This window comes from Pleurodeles waltl, chromosome 9 (assembly GCF_031143425.1).
Source record: "Pleurodeles waltl isolate 20211129_DDA chromosome 9, aPleWal1.hap1.20221129, whole genome shotgun sequence".
In the NCBI taxonomy this organism is placed as follows: Eukaryota; Metazoa; Chordata; class Amphibia; order Caudata; family Salamandridae; genus Pleurodeles; species Pleurodeles waltl.
Window position 1 is genome coordinate 517,330,062 of NC_090448.1, and position 25,115 is coordinate 517,355,176.

A 25,115-nucleotide genomic window follows, 5' to 3' on the forward strand; every position below is an offset into this window, starting at 1 on the left:
TAGCACTACCCTGGAGTGCATCAATAACCTCCTGGAGCGAAAACCTGATCGCTAGATTGGGAATGACAACACACTCCTTTTCACAGTTATTTCTTAGGGGGATTCCCTAAAAAATTCTGCAAACATAATTTACCCAGGCCTCCGGGGCAATATTACAGCCCAAGCCCTCAGATGTCTCTGATACAAAAGAACCTCTATTAACAACCTTCCAAAACAGACCAGGATACTTCAGGACTGTAGCGTGCTCCAACTCTTCCCAGGCTTTTTCTTAAAATTTTATCTTGCTCTCCCTCAAAGCCTTTTTATACTTAATCCTTGCTACTTTCACAGCGGCCCTATCTCTGGTGTATTCCTTAAGGGCCGTTTTCATATTTGCCCTAGCATCGTAACAGGCCTTATCAAACCACCCACATCTGCGCTTGTTGGGAAGACAGTAGTTAGAGACTGTTTATCTTCAATAGACAATGTTGACTTCAGCTATTGCATCCATAACTTCCTTAGGGCTCGGAGTCTCTCTCAAAAGTATATCCATAAACAGGGGTAGGTTGCCACCCACCACCCTCTCTATAACTTGTTGGGCATCTACCTGTTTCCAGCCAAGTCACCTACCCTGGTCTCTTATCTTCATTGATGCAGGTCCACCCCGTCCTGATTTACTTGCAGCCCCTGGAAGTTTAACGCACACTGTAAGGGGGTTATGATCACCTATACATTCCCCAAGCACCTCTCCTCCAATTATCAGACACTTTAATAGTGGAGACACAAAAATGTAATCAATTGTGGTGCCAGACCCTCTACCCACAAACGTTGGGAGCTGAGGAATTTCTACTACTTCAGTGTCCCGGAAATTCAGAAGGCCCAACTTCCTAAGTTCCTTAATCAGAACCCTGCCTCTGGAATCCTGAACATCATCTGCCGAGTAATCCACACAGTCATACTCGAAGGGATTTACCACTGTACTAAGTCGACCCAACTTGGCATTGAAATCTCCCAACACAATGGCACAGAATTCCATCCCCACCTCCTCCATTTTACACTTCAACACCTGAAGAACGGAGAAGAGGATCCCAATTTGACCCCCCCCCCCCCCCCCATCCCAGACAGCATTATAAAAATTTATCAACAGAACATTAAAATTGTTAGAAAAAAATTACCCATACATGCAATATACCCTGGTGGTTACAATTAATTTGAAAAGCAGCCACTATCTTAGAAAAACGGATTAAGGTAACCAGGCCACCTTTTGAACGACTTCCAAGGGACTGAACAGCTGGGATAGCAAATCTATCATACCCATCCCAAGCAGCCAGCCCATCTGACCAGGTTTCCTGGAGCTTAATAATATCATAATTAGCCACCCACCTAACCCAAGCCTGATCCGATAACTTGGCATCATACCCCCGCAATATTCCAGGAAATAAGATCACACTTCGAGCTCACCCCCTCCAGCGTAGTCAAAGTCTTGGTGCATTGTCAATCCACCCCTTCCAAGTCAAAATTTATATTGTTATCTGTTCTCCTGTAAATTGGCCGCCGGGCATTCAGGCCTAGGGGGGGAATCCTGCCAAAATCAGGAGAGGGATCAGCACCCAGTCGCATACGATTGTAAAAATAACCCAGGGGGGCCATACCAATTGATCCTGCCCTTGGAAAAGCAGGACTGTATGAGGAGAGAAGCCGCTGTGCCAGGCCCGGGTATCTAACATTTATAATAACACAATCCTCATTCCCCTCTTTTTTTCTAGGCCCAACCCAGTCAATTCTTCTAACAAACAAAACGTCCTCAAAATCCTTACATGAAAAATTGCAGTTTTTACTCAGCCAATAGCCAGCTTTATTTTTTAATTGAGCCATAGATTCATTTACCCCAGGGGCCAAAGCAGGGACATTTGTCATCACCACTACATAAGGGGCACATGCCGGGGGGAGATCCAGACGGACCAACGAAGACCTTTTATTCAACGGTTTCTGGTTAAACTTCCCATCCAGCTGTTGGAAAACCCCCCCAGCCGCCACAGATTCATAGTCAGGGTGCCTGCAGTGGCTGGATCCATTCATGGCCCCCCTGCCCATTGGTGGGGCGGTAGTTGAGACCAACATAGACTGAGCACAGGCACCTTGGCCCCCAGAATTTGTCGGGTTATCCAGTTGCTGAGGCTTTTTCCCCCAAGAACCCAGCTTCTTCCTCCTGGAAATTCACCTCCTTACTTGGTTGAGACAGACAGCAAAGGGTCTCACATCCCCCCATAGATTGGCTCCCTTGGCTTCTTAATTCACATAGCTGAGAAACTGCTTTTTCTATCACCGATAGTTTTGCCACCACAGGAGACAGAATACCCTAGATCATCTCCTTAAATTTTAACAATAAATTGGTTGCATCACAGCCCATTAACTCGCTGGCTTCAGGGACACCATACAGCTCCTTGGAATCAACCACAAGAGATGCTTTAGTTTTGGGGACCGTTTTCTTTAGTGTCTTTTTCTTCCTTGGGGAGGACTGCACTTATCCATAGGTCAGGCCAGAGGACAAGACAGCAAGAGACTTTTACTTCTTCTCGAAGGCTCTGGATCGCTGGAATCCCCTAATTTCTCAGCATGGTCGAGCTCTGAAACAACACATTGATCTCCCCCAGAATGGGCCACCACCTCCTCCTCCAAGCCCACTGAGGGATCACTAACTACTGAGACATGACGCCAATCCTCCATCTCCATAGATAGCCTCCTCTCCGCCAGATCAATTTCCTTAGTCACAACCCCAACAGCTCTAGCGAGAAAGGAGTCCAATGTGGTATTTACGCTACCCTGCCTGCCACCACCACCACCACTTATAGCTCCAGTTAGCTGGCCCTTTTTACGCCCCATTACGCAAGCGGTGGCACCTCACTAAACAGGGCAACAGGAATCACAGTTTAAGACACAGTCTCTCGAGGCAAAAGGGTCTCCAGTCACTTATAAAATATAATAAACACAAAACTCACCATCCACGGCAAGATGAAAGGTGGGTGGGCCCAGCCCAGCCTCTGACTGTCGATGACAGGCGCAAGATGGGCCCGGGCTTTGCCCGGGCGCAGCCCGCGCGTGTCCTGCACCACAGGAGAAGTAAAATGCACTATAAGCGCTTCTGTCCCGGCGACTCCCCCTGCTCCTGCAGTCAGGGAGTCCCACAGGGTCCTGCTGCCCCCTCCTTGTTGTCCCGCGGCGCAGGAGAAGTAAAATGTGCTATAAGCGCTTCTGACCCGGCGACTCCCCCTGCTCCTGCCATCAGGGAGTCCCACAGGGTCCTGCTGCCGCCTCCTTGTTGTCCCGTAACATGGGATCTATTTTTCACTATTCTTGAAAAGCCATGCATACACAAATTTGTAACTATGGATATTATTTAAAAATTCTAATTAATGGGCTGTAAGTGTCATTTGTAAGCAGGATTAATCTATGGTTCTTTTTTTTTTTTTTTTTTTTTTTTTTTTTTAAGTACAACATGCTTTTGGCGGCATGTCCACCACAGAAGACTTATTGCTTTAATTTTACTTTCGTAATTTTAAAAACACATACAAACATCATATCTTTATCTCTGCAGAACATTTGCAAACTGAAAAAGAATAGGACATTTTTACTCAAACTAAAATCATGAATTTACACTGCTGATGTTTAATAGTTGTGCAAGGTCCCCCCACGCGATCATATTCCCAGAGTAATTTCCTCCCCAGTAGGCCATACTATGCACCATATTGCAGGGGAGCTATGTGCTGGTCCCCAGAGGCCTTGGGAGCCACTGAATAACAAGGAGTTTGGGGTTGTGAGTTAGGCTGCGCCGGGTCTCTTCATCCTGTGCCATCATGACCCCCGAGCAAGAAGACGTAGCAACAAAACATGTGGGGAGGCGGCATCTGAGGCACTCCCTAGACCTGTGAATGACTGGCATTACGAGGGCTAGCTGGAAGGGAGAGAGGAGTGTGTCGAACCCTCCAGCGGCATCCCTGAGCTGCTTGTGGAGGCCATCTTTGTACTGGCTTAGACCAGGTTGTTGACCTGCATTAATTTGCAGGTCTAGAGGGGATCGCACCTATAATTCTGGAGACCTTGGGGCGACACCATGGATCCTGGCCCCTGGGAAAGAGACTACGCTGTGCAGGGACTCGCTGTCGAGGGGCGGCTGGACAGGGACCAGGGCCCGTGGCAGGGAGCATTTCCCTGCCGCAGGTCTTTAGTCAACCTGCACTGTAGACCTGCGTGTAATCCTGCAGTGCTGCCCCCAGGCAGACTTTGACAGCTGAGGACTGAGCTGAGGGACTGATCTCCCATATACTGGGACAGCAGACTGTGGGAGGCCGTTTCGCACTGCCCAAGGGACGGTTGACAAATGCTGCAAGCCACGTGGAGATCAGACCTGTGAGGAGGAGGAGACGGCACAAGATACCAGAGCACCACTGGAGTGCATCTGTCTGTGGTACCATGGATGTTTGTGGGTCCCCCATGATACCTGGCTCCTGTTGCGAGTCCAACAAACCAGCAAGAGGTGCATGTCTGCAAATACGCCAATTTGTTTGTTTTACCCTCTCTGGGAAAGGTGGCTCACTTGAGTAGCTCTGGGAGGTGTGGGCTCTCCCTAACCCTCCAATGACTGCGAAAAGGAGGGGCAAACCAGGAGTGAGTTGCTGTAGACCTAGGTGGTGGACTGAGGCACCTTCTGTCCTGGAGACCTGGCCATGAGATAACGAGGAGTGTGTGATGATCCTCAGGGCTGATTCAGGTGGGGGAGTTATAGCAGACCCCAGCAGGTTACCCCTGAACTTTGCTGTGGCAGATTATTGTTGGATACATAGAAATGCCTTTGTCACGTGGACGTGTGGGGTGAGCCCCATAGTCATTGTTGGTGAAGCTGTCCTCTTCTCCCCAACCCATATAGGATATACTGTCGTCATGGTAAAGGACAGGGCAATCAAGACCGCACAAACGAGCAAAATTGTAAACTACACCCATGCTATCCCTCCGGAGGGTATAGTCAGAAACGATATGATGAACAACCCAGAAAAAAAAGAATGGTGACACGGCAAGCTCAACCCCATCCCTAGCAGACGTGCTGTTGGCAATACAGAGGTCAAGCGATTAAATGAGATGAGATGATAATAAAATTGACTCAATTGCAACTAATGTCAATTTATTGCGAGCTGACTTGCGGAAAGTGGCAGACCGTGTGACTGCCATGGAACAACGTGTGGACACCCTACAACAGAAGGTCCATTCCCTGCATGACATGGTCTCCAACCTACAGAGGTTGACGGCTTGTCTAGACAAATGGATAGAGGACTCCGGGGGGCATTCCCATTGCAATAACTTAACGGTTTGTGGGGGTTCCCAGAGAGGGCGGAGGGGCAATCAACAGAACTGTTCCTGGAGGACTGGATTACTACTGCCCTGCTCCTTAGCACAGTCTCTACGTTATTCACAATTGAAAGGGGCCACAGAGCACTGGCCCCCTTGCCAAAGCCTAGGGCCCCAGCAAGGGCCATATTCGCCCATCTCTTCAACTTTCACAACTGTAACACCATTCTACTATGTGTATGGACTTGGAGCCCGCTGTTGTTTTAAAGGCATCCTTAGCCTGATGTTTCCAGCAAAAACTTTGCATCCTGAAAGAAGGGAACGTGTTGTTTTTTTCAACTTGGGGGAGGCCAGTGACTGCTAAGACTCGGGCTAGGAACACTAGCCAGGATACAGGATGTCAGGGCTCATCTCTGCCATGCACACAACACGCCGCTCATCTCCAGAGACGGAAAGGGCAATGGAGGAGCCTAGACGATGACAGACGGACAGAGAAAATTGTAGTCTGCCCAGATGGTACTCTTCAAGCCACTAAGGTAGTGCCGGACTCGAGAGGCACATTTCAGAAATGTCAGAGTGACAATGGCACGGCCAGCGATAGCTCAGACTAGAAGTGATCCCGGAATCATGCCTGCCTGACTGAGTATAGGTACACCCAGCAGAGGAGGCACCCTACTGTGACTGTGCACGGGATGATGCTGGTGCTGCCTGATCTAAAGAGTGGCGAATGCAGAGGGGAAATGGGATCTTTTGCTCCTGCTGCACAGCAGACTGTCGGGTGGTGGGCATTTTCAGACATTACGATTTAGTCTTCAACATCCAGAACTGCTGGCATCAGTGGAATGGGAGAGAGGTGAGTAGAAACAGAAAAGGGGCTTGATTACCACTGCCTTGCACCTTTTCCAGAGACCTGGCCTCTAGCAAAGCACAACGTTTTTTCTTGATTTGAATTGTTCTCATTTTGATATACAGTTGGGGAAATGGGGCAGTGAAAGTTAGCACCTGACTTGCCTGATGTTAACTGGGAGGTTTTGGTCACGCTCCCCATGGGGTGGGAGGAGCTAGGTCGATGTTATATATGCTTTACTTGTTTTGAAAGGTTGGGGAATTCCATATTGCTCTTGTATGTTGGGGGCCTGGTTATTGGTCCTGTAGTGCCATGGTGTGAAACAAGCGATTGGGGTGACTACCGACAGCAGTGATGAAAGTGGTTGCAGGTGACTGTGTATGGCATGCCAGGTAACTAAGTTTATGACCTGGAATGTTAGAAGGATTGCCAGTTTGAGAAGCGTGGATGAGTGCATGCCTATCTGAAACGTTACAATGTGTCTTTTGTGTTCTTATAAGAAACATGTTTGGGTAGATTGTATTCCCAGTCTCTGGAAGAGGTGGAGAGCACAACTATATGCTATCTAGTGCTCTAGTACCTCTGCCCAGGCTGTGCTAATCTGGGTGGCCACAGGGGTCCTGTTCCATCAGAGACCATGTTCTTGACCCAGAAGGTATGTCATAGTGTATGGCGTCCTCGATGGAGGAGAAGTGTGTCTGGTGAATGTGTACGTCCCAAACATGGACAGTCGGGATTTTTATGCCAGAGTTATGGCGGCTGTGTTGCCCTATCATGATGCAGACACCATAATGGCAAGGGACTGTAACTGTGTCCTAGATGGCACACTGGACAACGAGCAGCCTACACTAAACCTCGCATGATAAGGGACCTAAGTGACATGATGAAAGGGTTATTCCTCCTTGACATATGGAGAGACAGGCACCCAGCAGAGCAAGTATTCTCCTGTTACACCCCCACCTAGATTATTGGTTAGTTTCCAGTTATGTGGTGCAGGGAGTGACAGAAATTGCTTACTTGGCTTGCTATGTGTCTGACCATTCCCCGCTCCTGATGAATGTTGGGAGTGGGCATGGCCGCCAAGCGATCTCGCTGTGCCAACTACAAGCATGAGGCACTGATGACCCCCCCCCGTTTGAGGCGACCATTATTGAGGCATTAACACACTAGTTTGTTGAGAATTGGGGCACGGCAGGTAGCAGGCTGATGGACTGGGAAGCAATCAAGGTGGTCTTACAGGGGTGTGCATATTAAAAAGACCTACAGGGATAAACTTCAATTTGAACAGGATATTCAGACTCAAGAGGAAAAACTGGGGGCGCTAGAGCCTATGCTCCATGCGCACCTGGAAAAACTGACAGACTAGTGTGAGACCCACACAATTTTACTAGTTAACTTGCGTATACTTGAGAAATATAGATACAAGGCGTATCGCTAGCGACTACACACAGAGGGCAACAAGACTCGAGCAATGTAGCCCGACTGGTTAAACAGGAGATCCCTCGATCCCCTGTGTTCTAATGCTGTACAACAGCAAGGAGGACCTAGTCTGTATGTAGCAAGCCAATAATAATGTATTCCCAGCACATTTAAGTAACACTTATGGGGCGTGGGAAGCTACTCTACCGGAGCACGTTGTGGAGTACCTAGCGGAAATCCCTCTTCCGAGTCTCAATTTAGGGCCCCCCTGAGATGTTGGATGGACCTATCACTTATGAGATTTTCAAGGCGATTCACTGGCTCAAAACTGCAAAAACTCTAAGTACCGATGGTCTACCAGCAGAAGTTTATCACAGATATCTGCGTACAAGCTGGTAGCCCTCTTAAATATAGACATTAAGTACTGATAGCCCTCTTAAATATAGACATTAAGCTCCTTAGCAGTCTGCTCACGGCACATCTGCTTACCTTTCTCCCAGCCTTGATAAATACCGTCCAGTATGGTTTTATCCCGAAGAGAAGTACCCTTTATATTCTGCGAAGGCTATCCCTTATTTATCATGCCCGCACCTGTCAGATGATGCATTAGCTCTAGTACTATTTGACATAGTGCAAGCATTCAATTCCTTAGACTAGACCTATCTCTAGCAAATGTTGAAGAAGATGGGTTTGAGTCCCAATTATATTCAATGGGTTTGTCTACTTTGTACCCCCCCTTGTGGTAGAGTGTGCTTGGTCTTGGAAACTTTCCAGCTAATTTGCGAGATAAGACAGGTTTGCCCTCTCACTCCTCCTCCTCGCACTTCCGATGGAGCCAATGGGGGAGAGATTGCACAGAACAAAGGGCCCTTGGGGGATTATACTGGGGGGGGAGATTACCCATATGATCTCACTCTACGCTGACAACGCCCTGATACATCTCAGACAGCCAATTTATTCTGTACCAACACTTTAAATGTTATGCAGGAGTTCTATGCACTTCAAGGCACCCAGTACACAAATCCCAGACAATGTTTTAAATCTATTGACAGCCTTGTACTTGACCTGCTGTGGAGAAACAAGCAAAACCGTATTGGGCTATCCATGCCTAAGCGAACATGGGGCCAGGTAAGTCTAGAGGTCCCTCACACCGAGTTATACTGCATGGCTGGGCATCTGCAGCTTCGCTTCACTGGCTTAACCCAGCGGACAACTGGAAAAAAAAAACACTCTTATGGTGAACAGTCACTGCCTGTCCTGTCGATGAGTGGAGCATGGACGCCCTTTACCGTACCCTACATTATATGCCAGGTGTCCATAAAAGGGGAAGGGGTGGTTTAGAGAGTGATTCAATGTGCACCATAAGACCCGGACATGACATTGTGGGTTATATAGCTGTTCATTAAAATAGCAGAATTCATGTTGGTGCAAAGCAGGAAGGTCGGGGGCTGTAACACGCTGGGTGACCTATACCCTAATGGATGGTTTCTCACACAAGATGATGATGCAGAATCCTTCACGCTGGGGACGGGACAACATTTACAATACACAAAGATCTCTGCTACAACGAGAAACCTATGGCCGCTGTGCTCCAGCACTCTGGTAGCATTACTGGAGATTGGGCAGGGCAGCAAGCTGATATCCTATATCTATAGGGCAGTACAGGACAATCTCCCAGCTCTGTCACTGTGTTCAGACCAGGCGGGATGCGCTACTAGAGGAAACTCGGACTGAAAAAGACTGGGTACGTGTGCACGAGAGAGTATGGACTGTTACCTCTAATGCTAAATTCAAAGTAATACAGTATAATTATGTACATGAGGCATACCTATTTCTAAAAGCCTTGCACACCATATGCTCTAGCCGTTGGTTGGTTGGTTGTACATGCTGAGGAGCCCTGACGGCAGACTTCATACACATGGTGTTGACTTGTCCAGCCCTATCTCCTTAGTGGCAGGAGGTGCTGAGTAACCTGAATAGGAAAACTGGATGGGCCGTACAGCTGGAGATGCGACCAGTATTATTAAGGCTAATTTCATCCCCTGCCAATAAACAAAAACTTAGTAGGAAGTTTGTCTTACTTGGCTTACTGTTAGCAAAACGGTGCATAGCTACAAAGTGGCTAGCAGCTGCACCACCAAGATATATGGACTGGTCAGGGATATCTCTAAATGGGCGGCTGCTGAGATGGTATGGATGAAACATGTCAGCAAAGATGAGAAACTGGAGGATGATTTGAGAGCCTGGTCTGCCATGTTGTCTGCCTTAAAGGAACCGCATGAGGAGTTCCCGAGCAGGGACCGTGCAGTGTGAGACACTCAACGATCATCAGCTGCTGGGGAGGAGGGTCGGATTTGATACCAGTTAGAGGCCTAATCGGTCATTGAGGACTGTTGATAATATGCTGTTTAACTTACCGGGATTGGTTCTGGGTCCTTGTGCGAGAGCAGCAATGGGTGGGAGGAGAGGAGATTTGGCACTTGTTTATCAGGTCTGATCCAATATTGCCGACTGATATTGAAAATGCATAACCATGGCTGGATGTCAATGCCAATTGTGGCTGATGTATTTTCAATAAAGACTTTTAAAAAAAATCTGTGACTATGTAAGCTTTTCCGTTAGATTAATTGTATCTATTTTATACGGATATGCTCAAAAACTTACATCAAACCAACCCTTATAGACCTACTTTTAGTTACCTTGATTTGGAGAGTCTTCTTTACAATGAGGATAAGGTGTAGCATGCAAGTAAGAGATATAAGGTGCTACTGACAAGAGTACTGTGCTGTACACAGACTAATAAGAAATATACTGCATAAACATACATACATGATAAGCCATGAACTCAGAAGCAATGGTACTGCAGAACATAAATTGTCTTGACTTTGCAATAATGTTGCATGGGGTCACCAGGGCATTCAGTTACTCAGAGTAGCAAGGTTAATGGTTTTATGATAAGACACCAATGAGCAACGTGTTGTACCTTTTAAAAGAGTATGATAGTTAATTTTCTCTGAACAATTAAGTAAAATAATCTATTTCTTCCATCTGGCTGGTGTTTTTGAATGCATGTTTCATGGTAAAAGTATTTTTGTAGTACAATGCATGTTTATAGGAAGATTGTCTGCTCCATGTCTTAATTTAGGCCTGTGTATGAGTTAGTTTCCATTTTTAAAACGGCTTCATGTTCTACTCTTTGTTGTATTAAAACAATGGTCAAACAAGCCATCCTCTTTCTTGCTGTCTTATTGTAGTACTTTTATTAGTTGCAATTGTTATGCTTTGTCTGAGACTTTTTTTGACATAGGTATGGGTTGTCTGAAGGCTTAAGAGGGGGAAATGAACACCTTTGCGGCTGTTATTTGAGATCAGATGTTTTCGATTACAAACAATGATTTTTCGTTAGAACCTTTCACTTCTTCAATTCTGTCATACCTGCAATTTGCAATTATTTTATTATTGCAGATTGCAAGCTGAATGTTACCTTATATGTTTCTTTAATAAATACGTTGTAAAAAAGCAATAAATAAGCTGGCAACATATTTAGCGCTGATGTCTGTGCATCAATAAGCAAGAGGGTGAAAGAATGGCCTTTCGCTTAGAGGAGTGGGGCTTGTCCATCCTTAGGAAGTGTGTGATTAAGGGTGGATTCTTTCATTGCCATGCTTTTTCAGATAATTGATATCCTCACTAGCCAGTGGCAGAAACTGTATGTCAGGAGGGTATGGAATTATATCCCATGCCTCTGACTGTCTATTTAACTAGAACTGAAGTTGCTGGAAACAGGTCAAACAAGTATTACTCAGAAAAGTTGTCAAACTTGATTTTCAAAGTAGTACTGCCAATGAAACAATGGGCACATAGTACACCCACTGAAACAATGGACAATCTTAATTTTTGGCCACGTCTATTAGATGTTCTGCCATACTCAACTCTTCCATTAGGCCTACCTTTTTTTCGCTGTAAAAACTTAGTAATTTCTTACAAAACACTCCATAAATCTGTCAAAAATGTTGCAAATATCTCTTTATGGAGCTCACAATTAAAGAAATTGACAGGCCTACCTATTCACCAGTACCACTTAGGATTCATCTGTGCTGTTCACTCTCCCCTTTAAAAAAAAACTCACTCTTTTTATGTGCTAAGTAATTATATTCCATCATTATATCAAACTCAGAAACTAGAACCCAAAGTACTGCAATTGTAAAATCCTTAGCATATTAAAAATAAAGATGACAAACAGGCACTTTACAAAAGCAGAAAACTATAAAGAGGAGTATAAAAAGTTAAATTTGTCCTTTGGGCTGTGAACAAAGGACTCATGGAGCCCAATGGTCGCTTTCAATCCCCTCAGGCTCTGTGAGGTCTTTGTTTTATTAAAACATTCTGCCCTCTAGTGGCGGAATTTTCTAATAGCCTTATAGTCCTCCATAGCTGAGCTACAGCAGCATTAAAGTCCCGCTCCCTTGTTAAAGGCCTTCTGCTTGGGGCTTTAACAATGGAGTAGCTACTGTGGGCTATAAAGGTATATTAGTCTACGACAAATGATTACCGAATTCCCCCTTTATTCCTTATCTCCCACAAAACTGAAGAAAGACAATGGAAGTGTAAACAGTCTGGAGAAATCAGGCCGCAGACAACCCTGTAAGCATTTTGCCAATTCCATTTGCCTATTCTATCTCCTTTCTCCTAGGTCCCTGAAGAATAGAGTCATTCCTTTACAACTTAAAAAGACGCACAGGGCAAAACATATTTTTTTTATCATTGGGCAACCAAATGATGTGTAAATCGTGTACTGTTTACTACTTACAGGGAAGTGTATTAGTGGAACCGTCAACATAACAGCTAATAATATGACCAATCTCACAGTAATTATGAGTGCATCATGTGGCAGATATTTGCTGTATCCTTCCAGTAATTCCGAGTTCACCTTATCTAAAACAAATAGAACATATAATTAAATGAATATGAAGATGTTATTATTATTCAGTGTGTCTGTGTATTCATTTCACAAAATGAAATCTGACAACTGACACCAAAGTCATCCTTCCAATTCTGAGAGGGCACAGACTGACAACACAGACCACAATGACCTTAACGCTAAACCCCGGAAATGAGATAGCTGGGGAATGATGATCAAAATGTCTAATCACCATCCCATCTGCTGCAAATTGGCAAATTATTTAAAATAAAGATGAATTGAAATTGTGGCTGATAGATTACAGAATTCACTCTCAAAATGTATTACCATGATATCTTTGTAACTAATAGAAGCAGGTATATACATCTGTCACTACAAATAGTATTTTACACAAGCACATATCAAACAGGAATGACAGAAAGACTTTAATGTAGAACAATTATTAGAATAGTAAAACATACTAATATTTCTAAAATATCAGGGCTGTTCACTTAAAGATGTTCAAAACTATTCACAAAGGTATGTCACACTTGTAAGCAATTTACATGAGTAATTTACTTTTACACATTTGATCAACTTTACTACATTTGGCTACTCACAAAATCCGATTTTAAAGTTACTTAAAAATGTAGACTTACACATCTTTACCCTCGAGTTTAGAGGGTGGAGCCAGAATAATTATAATTTTCGGCTGTTTAGTTACTACAAGTAACTTACAAACATGTTGTAAGTCTGGTGGTACCTCTGCATTCGGGGTGGAGACTGCATGGCAGTGAATAGGAGGCCTCCACATAGCAATGTACAGAAGTCCTCTGCATGGTTGTGGATAGGAAAATTATATACAGCTGAAAGAAATCAGGAATGCCTGAAACACCACCTCACCCTCCTGTACCACCAACGCAACCCCCATCAAGTCACCAACCAGCACAACTACGGTCTCAATCATTCTCACAACCAGCATAGCATAGGTGGAGTAGTAGGGAAACTACCGAAAATAGCTGACATTCATCACAGATGAATATTTTTCACTTTCACTGTCATTTTGACATAATAAAATACAGCTTTTTCAACACAAATCTGTGTCAAACCTTCATTTGTGTTGAATATCTGATATAGCATTAACATAGGGAAGTGTTATGCATTTTCAATATCTGGTTTACCTTCAATGTAATGCATTTAAAAATGCAACTTATATAATAAGCATTATCTAACTATTTTCTGTGGCTAACCTGCAATGCATTATACAGTTACATTTGTAAACACAATAAAGAGATTGTTCCTTGAGTTTAAAAATATGTTGATATATATTGTTGAAATTAAGAGTATTGAAAATCTGTCTTAAGCAAGAGGCTAAAATGAACACAAATTGAGTCTTTAATTAGAAAGGGAAATACATTCCAACTTGAAGGGAGTGGGAAAAACATATTAAAAAACGTCTTTGGTACCAACCTACAAAAGAAGAAGTAGAAATAAGTTCATAGTAAAAACAAAAGCTGTAAATCAAAAGCCCACTGTCCCAAAATAAAATAAACTCAGTCACCCAAGCCTCATGGACTTGATGTTTCCTGTTCCTGGCTTGGGGCGGTTTCTGGCCATCCTCACTTTCTTTTACCACAAAAACACTGAAGTCCTCCTCTGATGCGGACATCAAATGGATGGCGTGGCAAGACCAGATATCCCATGGAACATAGGATACACAGGGGTAGCAGGGGAAAACGGGATCACAGACAAAGAAATGACAACAGGAGGTGTGGTGGGTTAGGAAGGCAGATGCAATATTAGATTTGCTATCAAGGAGGCCATAAGGCTACATACTGTTCGAAGCCACTCAGTGACAAGTCTCAGTATATATGGAACTCTGCAACTAAGTCCCAGATATCCAGAGAGATCGCTCCTGAATCTCTCTGATTTGACTTAGGGCCTCCATGATAGCAGTCAAGGGCACAAAATTAGGGGGGGGATGGGAGAGGGCTGACTAAAGGGGTGTGGTATGTCGGGGAGCAGAAGTGACCCTCAACTCAGATTTTCCTCAACGGCACTCAGAGGAGGAGATGCTACCTGGACAGGGGATGTAGCTTTAGGCAACGACGGAACGGGGGAGGGTTCTCTGTAGTTATTGAGGGGGTGTGTGCAGGCCCAGATGGTGTGGAGGACTGCTCTTGGGGCACCGCAGGTTGGTGTATCTCAAGGCCAGGAGGTTATCCAATATATTTTTTTTTTTCTTGTTGTTGGTGTCCACATATTGCATTCCACCAGTTGGCCCTTCAGGCTCAGTCTAGAGTCTGTTGACACCCAATCTTGTTACTCTATGGGCAGGCACACAACACCTGACATTTGTGGTTTCCTCATCAGTGCTGATGGTAAAAACTCGTAATGCCCACCCCCCTAGTTGATGTTCATGTTGCCAGGTCATGCTGAGATGTTCTTTGACCACCCCAGTCAGCTAAAAAGCAACGTGAAAAAACACACCCCCATTTCAAATTCTTGGGGTTGATAATGCATATCTACATAACTTTAGATAAAAGGGACTTGTTTTCTATAATACAAGTGCTGACATTGTGGAGTCTTTACTGAACGTCTCACTATCCTCTATGTTCATGTTCACATGTTGGTAATTACAAATAGTTAAACAAGAAAAATTGCATAATATATCTGTAAAATAAGCCATTCAAAAAGAAAAGAAAGGGGTGGATTAATAGCATATGTCTTTGAATAATCCACTTTAGAATGTAGAAAATGTTGCTTTTCAACATGTTCCACATATTGCTAATCTGAGAGAAGAGAGTTTTAAAACTTGTCAACAAAGTATTACTAAAGGATGTTGCACTGGTCTAGGAAGTAAGGTAAAGTTGCACAATGTCAGCTTTAAATAAATAAATAAAAATTGATAAATTATAAATGGTAATGAATTGCAAATCACTATTTTTAAAATGCAGTTCCCTTATTTCAATAAACTGAAACGGATTAATCATTCCAAACTTAGCCAAAAATAAACAGGGATGTTAGTTTAACTTTCAAACGCTTCCAATCACAAAAGATAACTTGTTCAATTATAAGATGGAAAGTTACGCCAGTTGACACATAAACCTGAGGGTACTTGTCAGCCACACCTTGGACGATGTTCTCTAAGTCAGCCTCAGTGAATGTAGGGGGGGGGGGACTTCTCATAAGGTCCCCGACTCATGTTGGGGGCAAGCACAAGGCAGGGAGCAGAAGGAAGGAGTTTAATGCTGCTGTGGCGAAGCCAGGATCACTCTAGCTCATTTCATTCTTGTTTGTCATTTCCTGTTTGTTGTGATAGGCAGAGGTATCTGCCTTGAGTGCAGAGTCTCTGCTCCGAGTGCAGAGTCTCTGCTCCGAGTGCGGGGAGTTGAGACAAAAGACAACTTGTTAAATTATAAGATGGAAGGTTACGCCAAAGCTCACAGTGAACACGAGAGGACACAACTCTCAAAATATGCATGTCTACTTCAGTGATTAATTGTAATACACCCTTACCGCCTCCCTGCTGCTTAAACACTTCCGGTTGAGCACGGAAGATTGGCTGGCAACACCCAGGTCCCTCCAGTACAGTGGTGTCATGTGGGGGTGCTGCAAATGTAGCTGGAAGGACTAGCCTTTAACATCCTGGGCCTTAATTGTTTGCCCAGCGATGAAGCACTTCCCACTGCTTAAGGCAGAACTTCTCCCTCAGGTGTTGACACCCACTACACTTCAGTGCGTGACAATGTTCTTCAAGATTTGGCCCGCGCTTCATTATTCAGCTGTGTTGCATGGCCCCCATAAACCTAAGGGAACTTGTCAAACACCCCTTGGATGATGGGCTCTAATTCAGCCTGAATGTAGGGGGGGTTCTCATCATGACCCTCACTCATGTTGGGGGCAAGAATAAGGCAGGGAGAAGCAGGTGGGAGAGGAATGCTGCTATGGCAAAGACAGGATGGCTCAGAGTCATTTCATTCATATATGTAATTTCCTGTTTCTTGTGGTAGGCCCAATAGTGAGCAATACAGCAACCACGTATGCCAAAAGGGGCTGCCAGTATTGCTATGGCCAATTGTTCAGGTTGTGGCCAGGTCAAGAGGGTAACTGTTGTGACCAGCGGGTCTAGCCCACCAACCATAGCTGACTGTTTACCCAAGGATCACAGATGCCTGGAGGACGTCGCACCCTTGGTGCCAGAGGACCCCTTGTTGGGGGTAACTTGCCTTTTGTGGCCGCCGAGCGGGACAGCTCCAGGCACAGAAACAGCCTGCAAGGCCAGGAGCTGCCTCATCGTTCACAAGTGCCCTGACTTCGCTGTACATAATCCAGACTTGGGAGCACCTGAGGAAAGTGCACTCGCTGCACACTGCCATACGGCCAGAGCAGGTAAGACTGATACCACACCTTTGGTACCACAGGGAATTCACTGCTTAAGTTGCTGCGGCACCTGACACTTTCGACCGAAATCCTGAAGAGTCAAAAAGGAAATCTTGAGTACAACCTAATAGTATGCATTCCTTGATACAGCCACCAATGAACGAGGAGTAAACCTACACATGTTACATGAAGGAGGGTGTGTTGGAAAATGGGTTATTGGTAGGGCAGGTAGGTATCTACACCTAGCAACAAGCCACAAACCTCCACAAAAGTACAGTTAGGTCTCAGTAAATTAATCCCAGCTCTACCCTTGGTAGCTTGGCATCGAGCGTCAAGGCTTAACTTAGGAGACAAAGTGTAAAGCATTCAAATATCACAAAACAGTAATTAAATAAAACACAGGAAACAGTTTAAAAATCCAAAACCAATTTATAAAAATAGCTTATATTTTTATCTTTAAAATGACACAAAAACGATTACAATCGGTTCAGGGGAACCGGAGATATGAATTTTTAAAGTATTATTATTTTCTAGCGCTTAGAAACAAAAAGCGCCAATCGGGTCATCTGGTTGCACCAGGACCGGGGCAAAGTCAAACTTTCAGGCCGACCGCGATGGAGCCCTGCTCGGCTACAAGTCGCGGGAGGCCTCGGTTAAAAAGTTACCTTCTGACTTAGTCTCTTTTTTGATGTTTTTCTTCCCCGGGACGAACCTGCCAGTTGGATCCGACCTCCTGGAGCCCTTGTCCGGATACGCGAAGTCGGTTTCCTCGGTGGTGATTTTTACCTTCGGACTTAGTCGTTTTTTCGAGATGAAAATCCTTCGACCGGGGTAAACCTGGATCTTGATCCGACGTCCGTGGAGCCCTTCTCGGATACGATGGCTGGATGGTCCCGGTCAACTTTTTACGTTCGGACTTAGTCTCTTTTTTGGATGTTTTTCTTTACCGGGACGAACCACGAAGTCAGGCCGGGTCGCGGTTGAGGCAAGCCGGCTAGAATTTCCGCGTCGGGTCGGTCACTTTATGGAGCTTTTTTTCAAAAATTCTCCAATCTTTTCCAAACTTCTGGGGCTTCACCCAGATGTTCTTTTAAGGTTCTTTTGGGGTCCACAGCTCACCCCAAGGGTCCAGAAGTTCTGTGATGGTCCTTGGGAAGTGCGGACTTCAACTCCCAGAATACACCTGGCGCAAACTCCTTTTTGGCCACTGGACAGTGGTCAGCTGGTCACTTTTTCAGGAGTTGGTGCAGGGGACTCTGGATAGCAATTTTTCACCTGTAGCAAACAGGGAGTCCCTCCTTGAACCAGTGGAAGCCAGGCAAAGTCCTTCTTGTGGTGAAGCCCAAGCGTGCAGCTGGTGCAGTCTTTCTGAGTGCAGGGTCCAGGTGCAGGCCAGGGGTCCAGCAGGGCAGTCCTTCTTCTCCTCGTAGTTCCTTCTTCTTGAAATTTGGTGGGGATCTGAGGCGTGGGTGCAGGTCTGCCAGTTTTATCCTTGCTCCTGGGTGAAAAGCAGTGGGGCCCTGGTTCTCCAATCAGGGACAGGGTCGTCCCCCTGTGATGACCACTTCCTGGGAAGTGTGGCAAAAATCCATCCCAGAAGGCAACAGTCTCTAAAAATCCAAAATGGATGAATCTGATTTTTGGAGGAGAGATCTGGCTGAACCCACCCACTGGTGTGGCTAAAAATCATAAACACACCCCTCTCCTGCCCTCTCCTAATCTAATCAAGGGGGCACCTAGCTGTCTGGGGTTGCAGGATGTGGGGGTGTTGCTGGGTGCTCCAGATGTCCTTCTCTGCCTTTGAAGACCAGTTTGGCAGCCCTCCCCCTTCCTGCCTTACCATCTGCTGAGGGGAGATTCTCTCCCCCAAGCACATTCCTTTGTGTGAAGCCAGGCCACTTCACACCTCATTAAAGTAGCCTGGCAGAAGCTGCTGCAGGCTCGCCAATCAGAGCACAGCAGCAAAAACAATGCAGAGCTGAAATTGGCAACTTTTTAGGTAAAGTCTAAACTTTTTACCTGCACTAGTTATATTAAATCCAACAATTGGAAGTTGTGGGATTTATTATAACAATCAATTTGATACCAAATTCTTGGTATGTAACATTTAAGGAGACTTTAAAATTTAAAATAAAGTCTGCCCATTCTAGCCTATGAAGGCCATTTACTTCAATGAGGGAAAAACGAATTTGGCTGTTTTTACCTCACCAGGGCTTATAAATCTATTTTTATAAAGTCCCTGCTTATAGTTACATGGCACCCAGCCCTAGGGGCACATAGGGCACACCTTAGGGGTGACTTATATGTAAAAATAAGGTAGTTTAAGACTTTGGAAGTACCTTTAATTCCAAAGTCGAATTTGCATATAACTTTAATTTAAAAGCAGCCAGCAAGGCAGGCTTGCTTTTAAAATGACACTGGGCACCTCAGCAATGCACCTAGGTGTGCACCACCTATGCTGTGGTCCCTAAACCTACATGCCCTACCATATACTAGGGACTTATAGGTAGGTTAACTTAGCCAATTATAATTAGCCTAATTTGCATATCCATTTTACACAGAGCACTGGCCCTGGGACTGGTAAGCAGTACCCAGGGCACAGCCAAGAGTCAGTAACCACCAGTACCTATCCAGAAAGAGTGGGGGTGATCAGGCAAAAAAAAAAACTTTCCTACAGGGTGGGACAGGGATTTGCTACTGGAGCCCCATCCTCAAGAGGGATTATGTTGTTACTTCTGAAAGTTGTATACATTTGCATGTGTAGAATTAGAAATATGATACATCTTTTTCAAGTATTTGGCTGGACATTGATTTGTTTGTACTGTTCGCACTTCGAGTAATGAGTCGTGTTCACTGACCTGTATCTATACCTTCCCTCCTCCACCGAGGGAGTACTGATAGTTACCACTGAGAGTCAAGTGCAGAAGGGTTTTTTGGCCCACTTGAGTGGGATCCATAGTTGGTTGGGCCCCAGTACAAGAGGAGTAAAAGACCACGGTTAGGCCCAGTTTCCCCTGTGTTCCCTTGGCCCTCTGAAAGCGGTTCTGACAGGAATATTTCCCTACTCTTTACAGTATGAAATATCCATATATATGAAGTACTAAACTTTATTTGACTAACAAACGTATATTGGATGCTCCATGCACTTCGATTCCCTATCTTCAGGAGTTGTGCATAACAACCCTAGAGCCGACTTTGAGGAACAAGAAGCTTGTACTACCAAGCTTTCCGGTGTTGAGTTAAAAATTGCGGGTCGGCTGGAGCAACAATGTATCTCCTAGCCATAGATCTTGACCCCGCAGGAGTTGTGACCAGTTTCATCCATATTTGTAATATGGGTTCTGTCAAAGCGTCACTGAACGAAAGAAGGGGCTCTGAAGACGAGGCTGTAGAATGCAGCACCTCTGTCAGAATACTAGTCTTTAATTCTGATGCGATGCAGGCAGAGGCAAATCTAAAGGTTCTGCTGCCTTACTAATTACCCCATGGTAGGTCATCTCTTCTGACGAAAGTACACCTCCGGGGGATAACAGCTCCCACTCTGAGGATGTATCCAATCCACTAGCAGTATTAAGCCCATGGTATTCATCTGAAGGCACAGGTATTTCCCCTTCTTCCAGCTGTTGCTGTTCTTACAGATACTACTGCTCTTCTAGCAGTCTTAAAGCTTTCCTTCTAGATTTTAGTCTAGACTCCAAGCATGGCGTTGAGAACGAGTTCACGGGACGTCGACGAAGCCCCTAATGGCGAAGGCGAAACTGGAAGAGGAGGAGCCGGATCCACGCTCTGCACCGGAGTAGACTTAGCCGACTTCGCCTGAGGTCTATCCGATGCCGGTATCGCGCCACTGGCGCCATCATCTGGGGTAGAGGCAGCTTCATCTTTGGCACCGAACCAGTCCAGTTAAAAGGGATTGCTGGCATGAAAGGCATAAACTGAGCCTCCTTGTACAGCGCTGGCATCCCCAGTGTAAAAGCCAAAGGACCAGTGGGGCCAGCAGGAACACCAGAGGGGACTGTTACTTTATTAAAAATGCTAAAGATAGCATTTAGGAACAGAGACAGATCTATTCTAAAGCCAGGATACTCCTGTTCCCCTTGTGGAGGTTGGGCAAGATCTGATGCCCGAACCCCGAACTCTTGACCTCAAGAGGATGCAGGGGAAAATTGAGCCACACAACTTGCAGGTGAAGTAAAATCTCTACCAAATATGGCGCTGGAGACGTCTCAGGTGATATCGGATGGGGAGATAAAGTGGGACTGACTTTCCAAGTCGTGCGGCGCCATGATCTCGGAATCGGGGATACCGACCGAGGGCTGTCATCTTTGGACGAATGGCACCGCGATCCATGACGACGTCGCTTCTTGTGGACGTCAGACAGAGTCGCGTGCAGAGCCGTGCTATTATGACATCCTTGTCAACGTGGAGAGCTAGGAAAACATTTCTGTTGAATGCTGCCGTATTAGGAGAATTCATAAGGTGAGGAATCCACAGGTAGTTGTATCCATCAGAAATGTTTTTATTGGGGAGCATGTGGATCCGTGGAATCCACATGAACAACCACCTACAGATCCGTGTAGCCACTCTTACACACTCTCACAAACCCACTCACACCCACAAAACCACTCGCACACCCATGAACAGACCCACAGTGCCACTCATACACCCACTCACACACCTAAAAAAAAAACACAACTACACCCAATCACAGATGTACACAGCCACTCACACATCCACTCACAGACCCACAGCATGTAGTTGGCTGCTTGCAAAAGGTTGGCAACACAGCCTGGCTGCAGGCTAGGTCCTGCGGCAAAAGCCCTGCCAATCACAGCAGAAGGAGGTGGTTGGTCTAACATATGGGAATCAAATATTACTTTGCGCAAAACAAAAAAAAACTAGAAATTCACTGGAAAAAAACAAAGGTTACAGGGACTTTATAGTTAGAAAACAGAATTGAAAAAACCTTTGAAACTCGCTTAAAAAACAAAGGTTACAGGGACATTATAGTTAGATTCAGACAGTATAGTAAAAGAATCGACAAATAATCACTTTATGAAGTCATTACTGGGTATAATTTTAGAAATCTGTAGTTTTCTAGTAGCCATATTTGTTCCTTGACTTCTTTTTAGATCTGAATACCTCCAACAATGCAATAGTTGTTAGAAATTAACCACTGAATTAAAAAGGATATACTCCTGAAAATGTTTTTTTCTCCAGTTCTGCTTGATTTGAAAATATTTTATCATAACACGTGTTTTATTGGCTTTTGGACATAAAAAGGCACCTTTTCCTCTCAGCTGTATTGAGGAAACATACTTACTGCAATACAAACGAAATACAGTCTAGGCCAATTTATTGTGCGAGAAAAAATACCAATTCCTAAAAAATATAAAAACCACATCATCACATGAAATAAGGAATGTTTCCTCTTTACAGTAAGAAAAATTTAATGGCCTTTACGTCATTATTTTTAACGGTGAACAAAGAAGGTAAAATAACTTGACACAAGACAGGTTATTTGCCTGTTATTTGACAAAAAGTAATAAATTACGAACCATAAAATGTGAGGTATCCAAACAACGCAGAGATAAAATAGATCAGAAAACTCAGTCCGATACCCAGGTTCGCTACATTCTGCATCCTTCGCTTCGATGGGCTGTGATACAAAAAAACAGTTTTACACAATCTTTCTTAATTAAGCTGAAGGCAATCATGCTCAATGTCCTGCAAGGTATAGAAGTCTCAGAATATCAAACTAAAACAAGGGTACTCACATATATACCGTATTTATCGGCGTATAACACGCACTTTTTCTCCCTGAAAATAGGGGGCAAATGATGTGTGCGTGTTATACGCCGATATAATGTTAAGGTTTTTTTTTCAGAAATTTCCTCTTAAAATGAGGTGCGTGTTATACGCCGGTGCGTGTTATACGCCGATAAATACGGTATTCCCATAGCCAAAACGTTTGGTCTATGATGTGAATGAGGGCTGCGTTGATGCCAACAGGGTGGTAGTCGAAAGAGATGGGCAGTAAGGAGGGTGTAAGGGATGCAAAGCGTGTTCTGTGGCTAAATTGCATAGCGTGAATCCAGGAAACCTGGATCAATCTTGGCTTTCCCACTTTCCCAAATTGTGTGATCATAGGCAGTTGTTTATTTTACTTTCCTCCAATTTTTTTTTATTATCACATACAGGAGATTTAAAAAATACATGACTTCAGAATGTGTGTTGTACAAAATCGTCTACCATTTTTTATTTAATTAACTATAATGTTATTTATGAAAATAGCAATCCCGGCCACCCAAAGGGTGCATAGAAGAACTGACTTGCCTCTTAGTTCACTCTTGGCATTGTTATTAGGGTAGGGGGAAAGCATGAATGTATCTAAAATTATGTTTGGAAACTATCACATAAAAACATCTCTAAATGCATGGATAAAATCAGATGTACTAAGGTGAGAGACTCTGCATGTTAATGAAATACATATTTTTAAGAGGCCTTATCATATATTATTACACTTTTGCTGAAAGATGTCTTCAAAAACGAAGGTGTTCCGAAAGTTAAATGGTGCAGGACATCCTACTTTCTTATTTCTTTTTACTTCAGTTAACCTATAAATAAATGCTTGCCCGTTTATTAAACATCTTTGTGAATGTTATTGCTGAGTTGAATAAACAGCAGCTGGGTGCTGGTGTTGACAGGGAGGCCGCATATAAAGCTCAGGAAGGCTGCATGTGGCCCTCGGGTCGTTATCACTGGACTACAATGTATATAGGCTATCATTTTTTCGTAGGGATTTCTTGCAAGGAATTAAACTGGATATGGCAGAATTGTTTAATCTTTTCACAGACCAACCAGATCAGAGTAGCCTGGTTTCTCGAACACAGACCCATTTGAAAACTTCCAAAGTCATTATTCATTCAAGGTCAATGCGAGACTTCCAGAACTACTAACATAATAACAAGCATTTTCAAAGCAACGTGTCTCGCATTTCCTCAAGTTAGAGCTAATAGCATTGTAAAGAAAAACAACGCAGCGCGATCGCACTATGTAAAATGCAGCGCGATCGTGCTGAGTGGAAAATAAACAGATAAAGTAGTCCGGACACCATGCTGAAAACATTGCGCCTCTTATGTTTTTAGTAGTTTACCAGTGCTGTGTAGGTGGGCTAAACACCGGAAAAGGCATGACATATGCATGCCTTTCACAAATGGAAGCAAGTGGATTTTAAAAGGCAAGCCCACGAACCAATGTAAGTGACTGACGTGACATGGGCGTGGTTGGAAGTCCAAAGAGAGATTACAGAATGGGATGGAGCGCTTTGCACTCACCCATAAAAAGTGGATAAATCTGAGATGGAAGTAAGTGTTTTCAGGTCTTAAATGAACAACAGACAAATATAGAACATTTAGTTAGGATTTCTTGTGAGATGCACTTATGATGAGTGGAAATTGAACAAAAATGGTTTAAGGAGAGTATTCGTCTTCTGTTTCAGAACCTCGTAAAGAGGTTTGTACCAAAGCCCAAAGTAAAACATACAAACTAAAGCTGATAAAGCTGAGAGATCATGCATTTTACAGCACTGTGGCTAGAACTGTGGTTCTACGACCAACAAGTTGGTAGGACATTTTTTGCATGCATACCTTACTTATTTTAGTGTTCAGATTACCTTTTCAGTTCACAGTAGATTGGTAACACTGATGTGTGGCAGAGGAAGGAAAAGGCCATTGTTGGTATAGCAAATGCACTCTAAAATGAAAGTATAGATCAAGATTAATGATGTTGACCTTTCATAAATGAGACATGTTGAACTCTGTGTAGAGCGTTAATAATATTTACAGAGTGACAAGCAAGTACATACATTTGAGAATGGTGATTTCTTTCAGAATTTATACATATTAATGAAATGGTGCAAGAGCTCTTAGGCAGCAGGACAGTTGATCGACACAGCGGTGGAGATGACTGGTGATGAACGAGAACACACAACCACAGTTTACTAGATGGAAGATTAAATATATTTTACATATGAAATAATATATAGGTCAGGAATCCATAGTCAAGGGTGTGTGCCAGTAGGAAAGAGTATTTCATTCCAAGGATCTGTGATTTGAAGGCACCTTCCTTCAACCTATCTGGAAATATTATCAGATCAGCCAGTAGGTTATTAAAACACTCTAGCCTAAGCCGACCACAATCTTGGTCACAGATGTTGCAGTGTGGAAGGCAAAAGTATGAGGAGAG

The 25,115-nt window shown here is 44.2% G+C and overlaps 1 protein-coding gene across 2 annotated transcripts in view; it reads right to left on the reverse strand.

The window, feature by feature from the left end:
• SLC38A6 (solute carrier family 38 member 6) overlaps nt 1-25,115 on the reverse strand; it is a 324,618-nt gene that overhangs the window by 21,373 nt on the left and 278,130 nt on the right. For both annotated transcript variants that reach the window (XM_069207408.1, XM_069207409.1), the window contains 3 exons: nt 24,544-24,623; nt 22,427-22,527; nt 12,396-12,520 (listed from right to left, as the gene is read on the reverse strand). In XM_069207408.1, the coding sequence (XP_069063509.1) occupies nt 12,396-12,520; nt 22,427-22,527; nt 24,544-24,623 (306 nt within the window). The remainder of the gene's footprint in view (nt 1-12,395; nt 12,521-22,426; nt 22,528-24,543; nt 24,624-25,115) is intronic.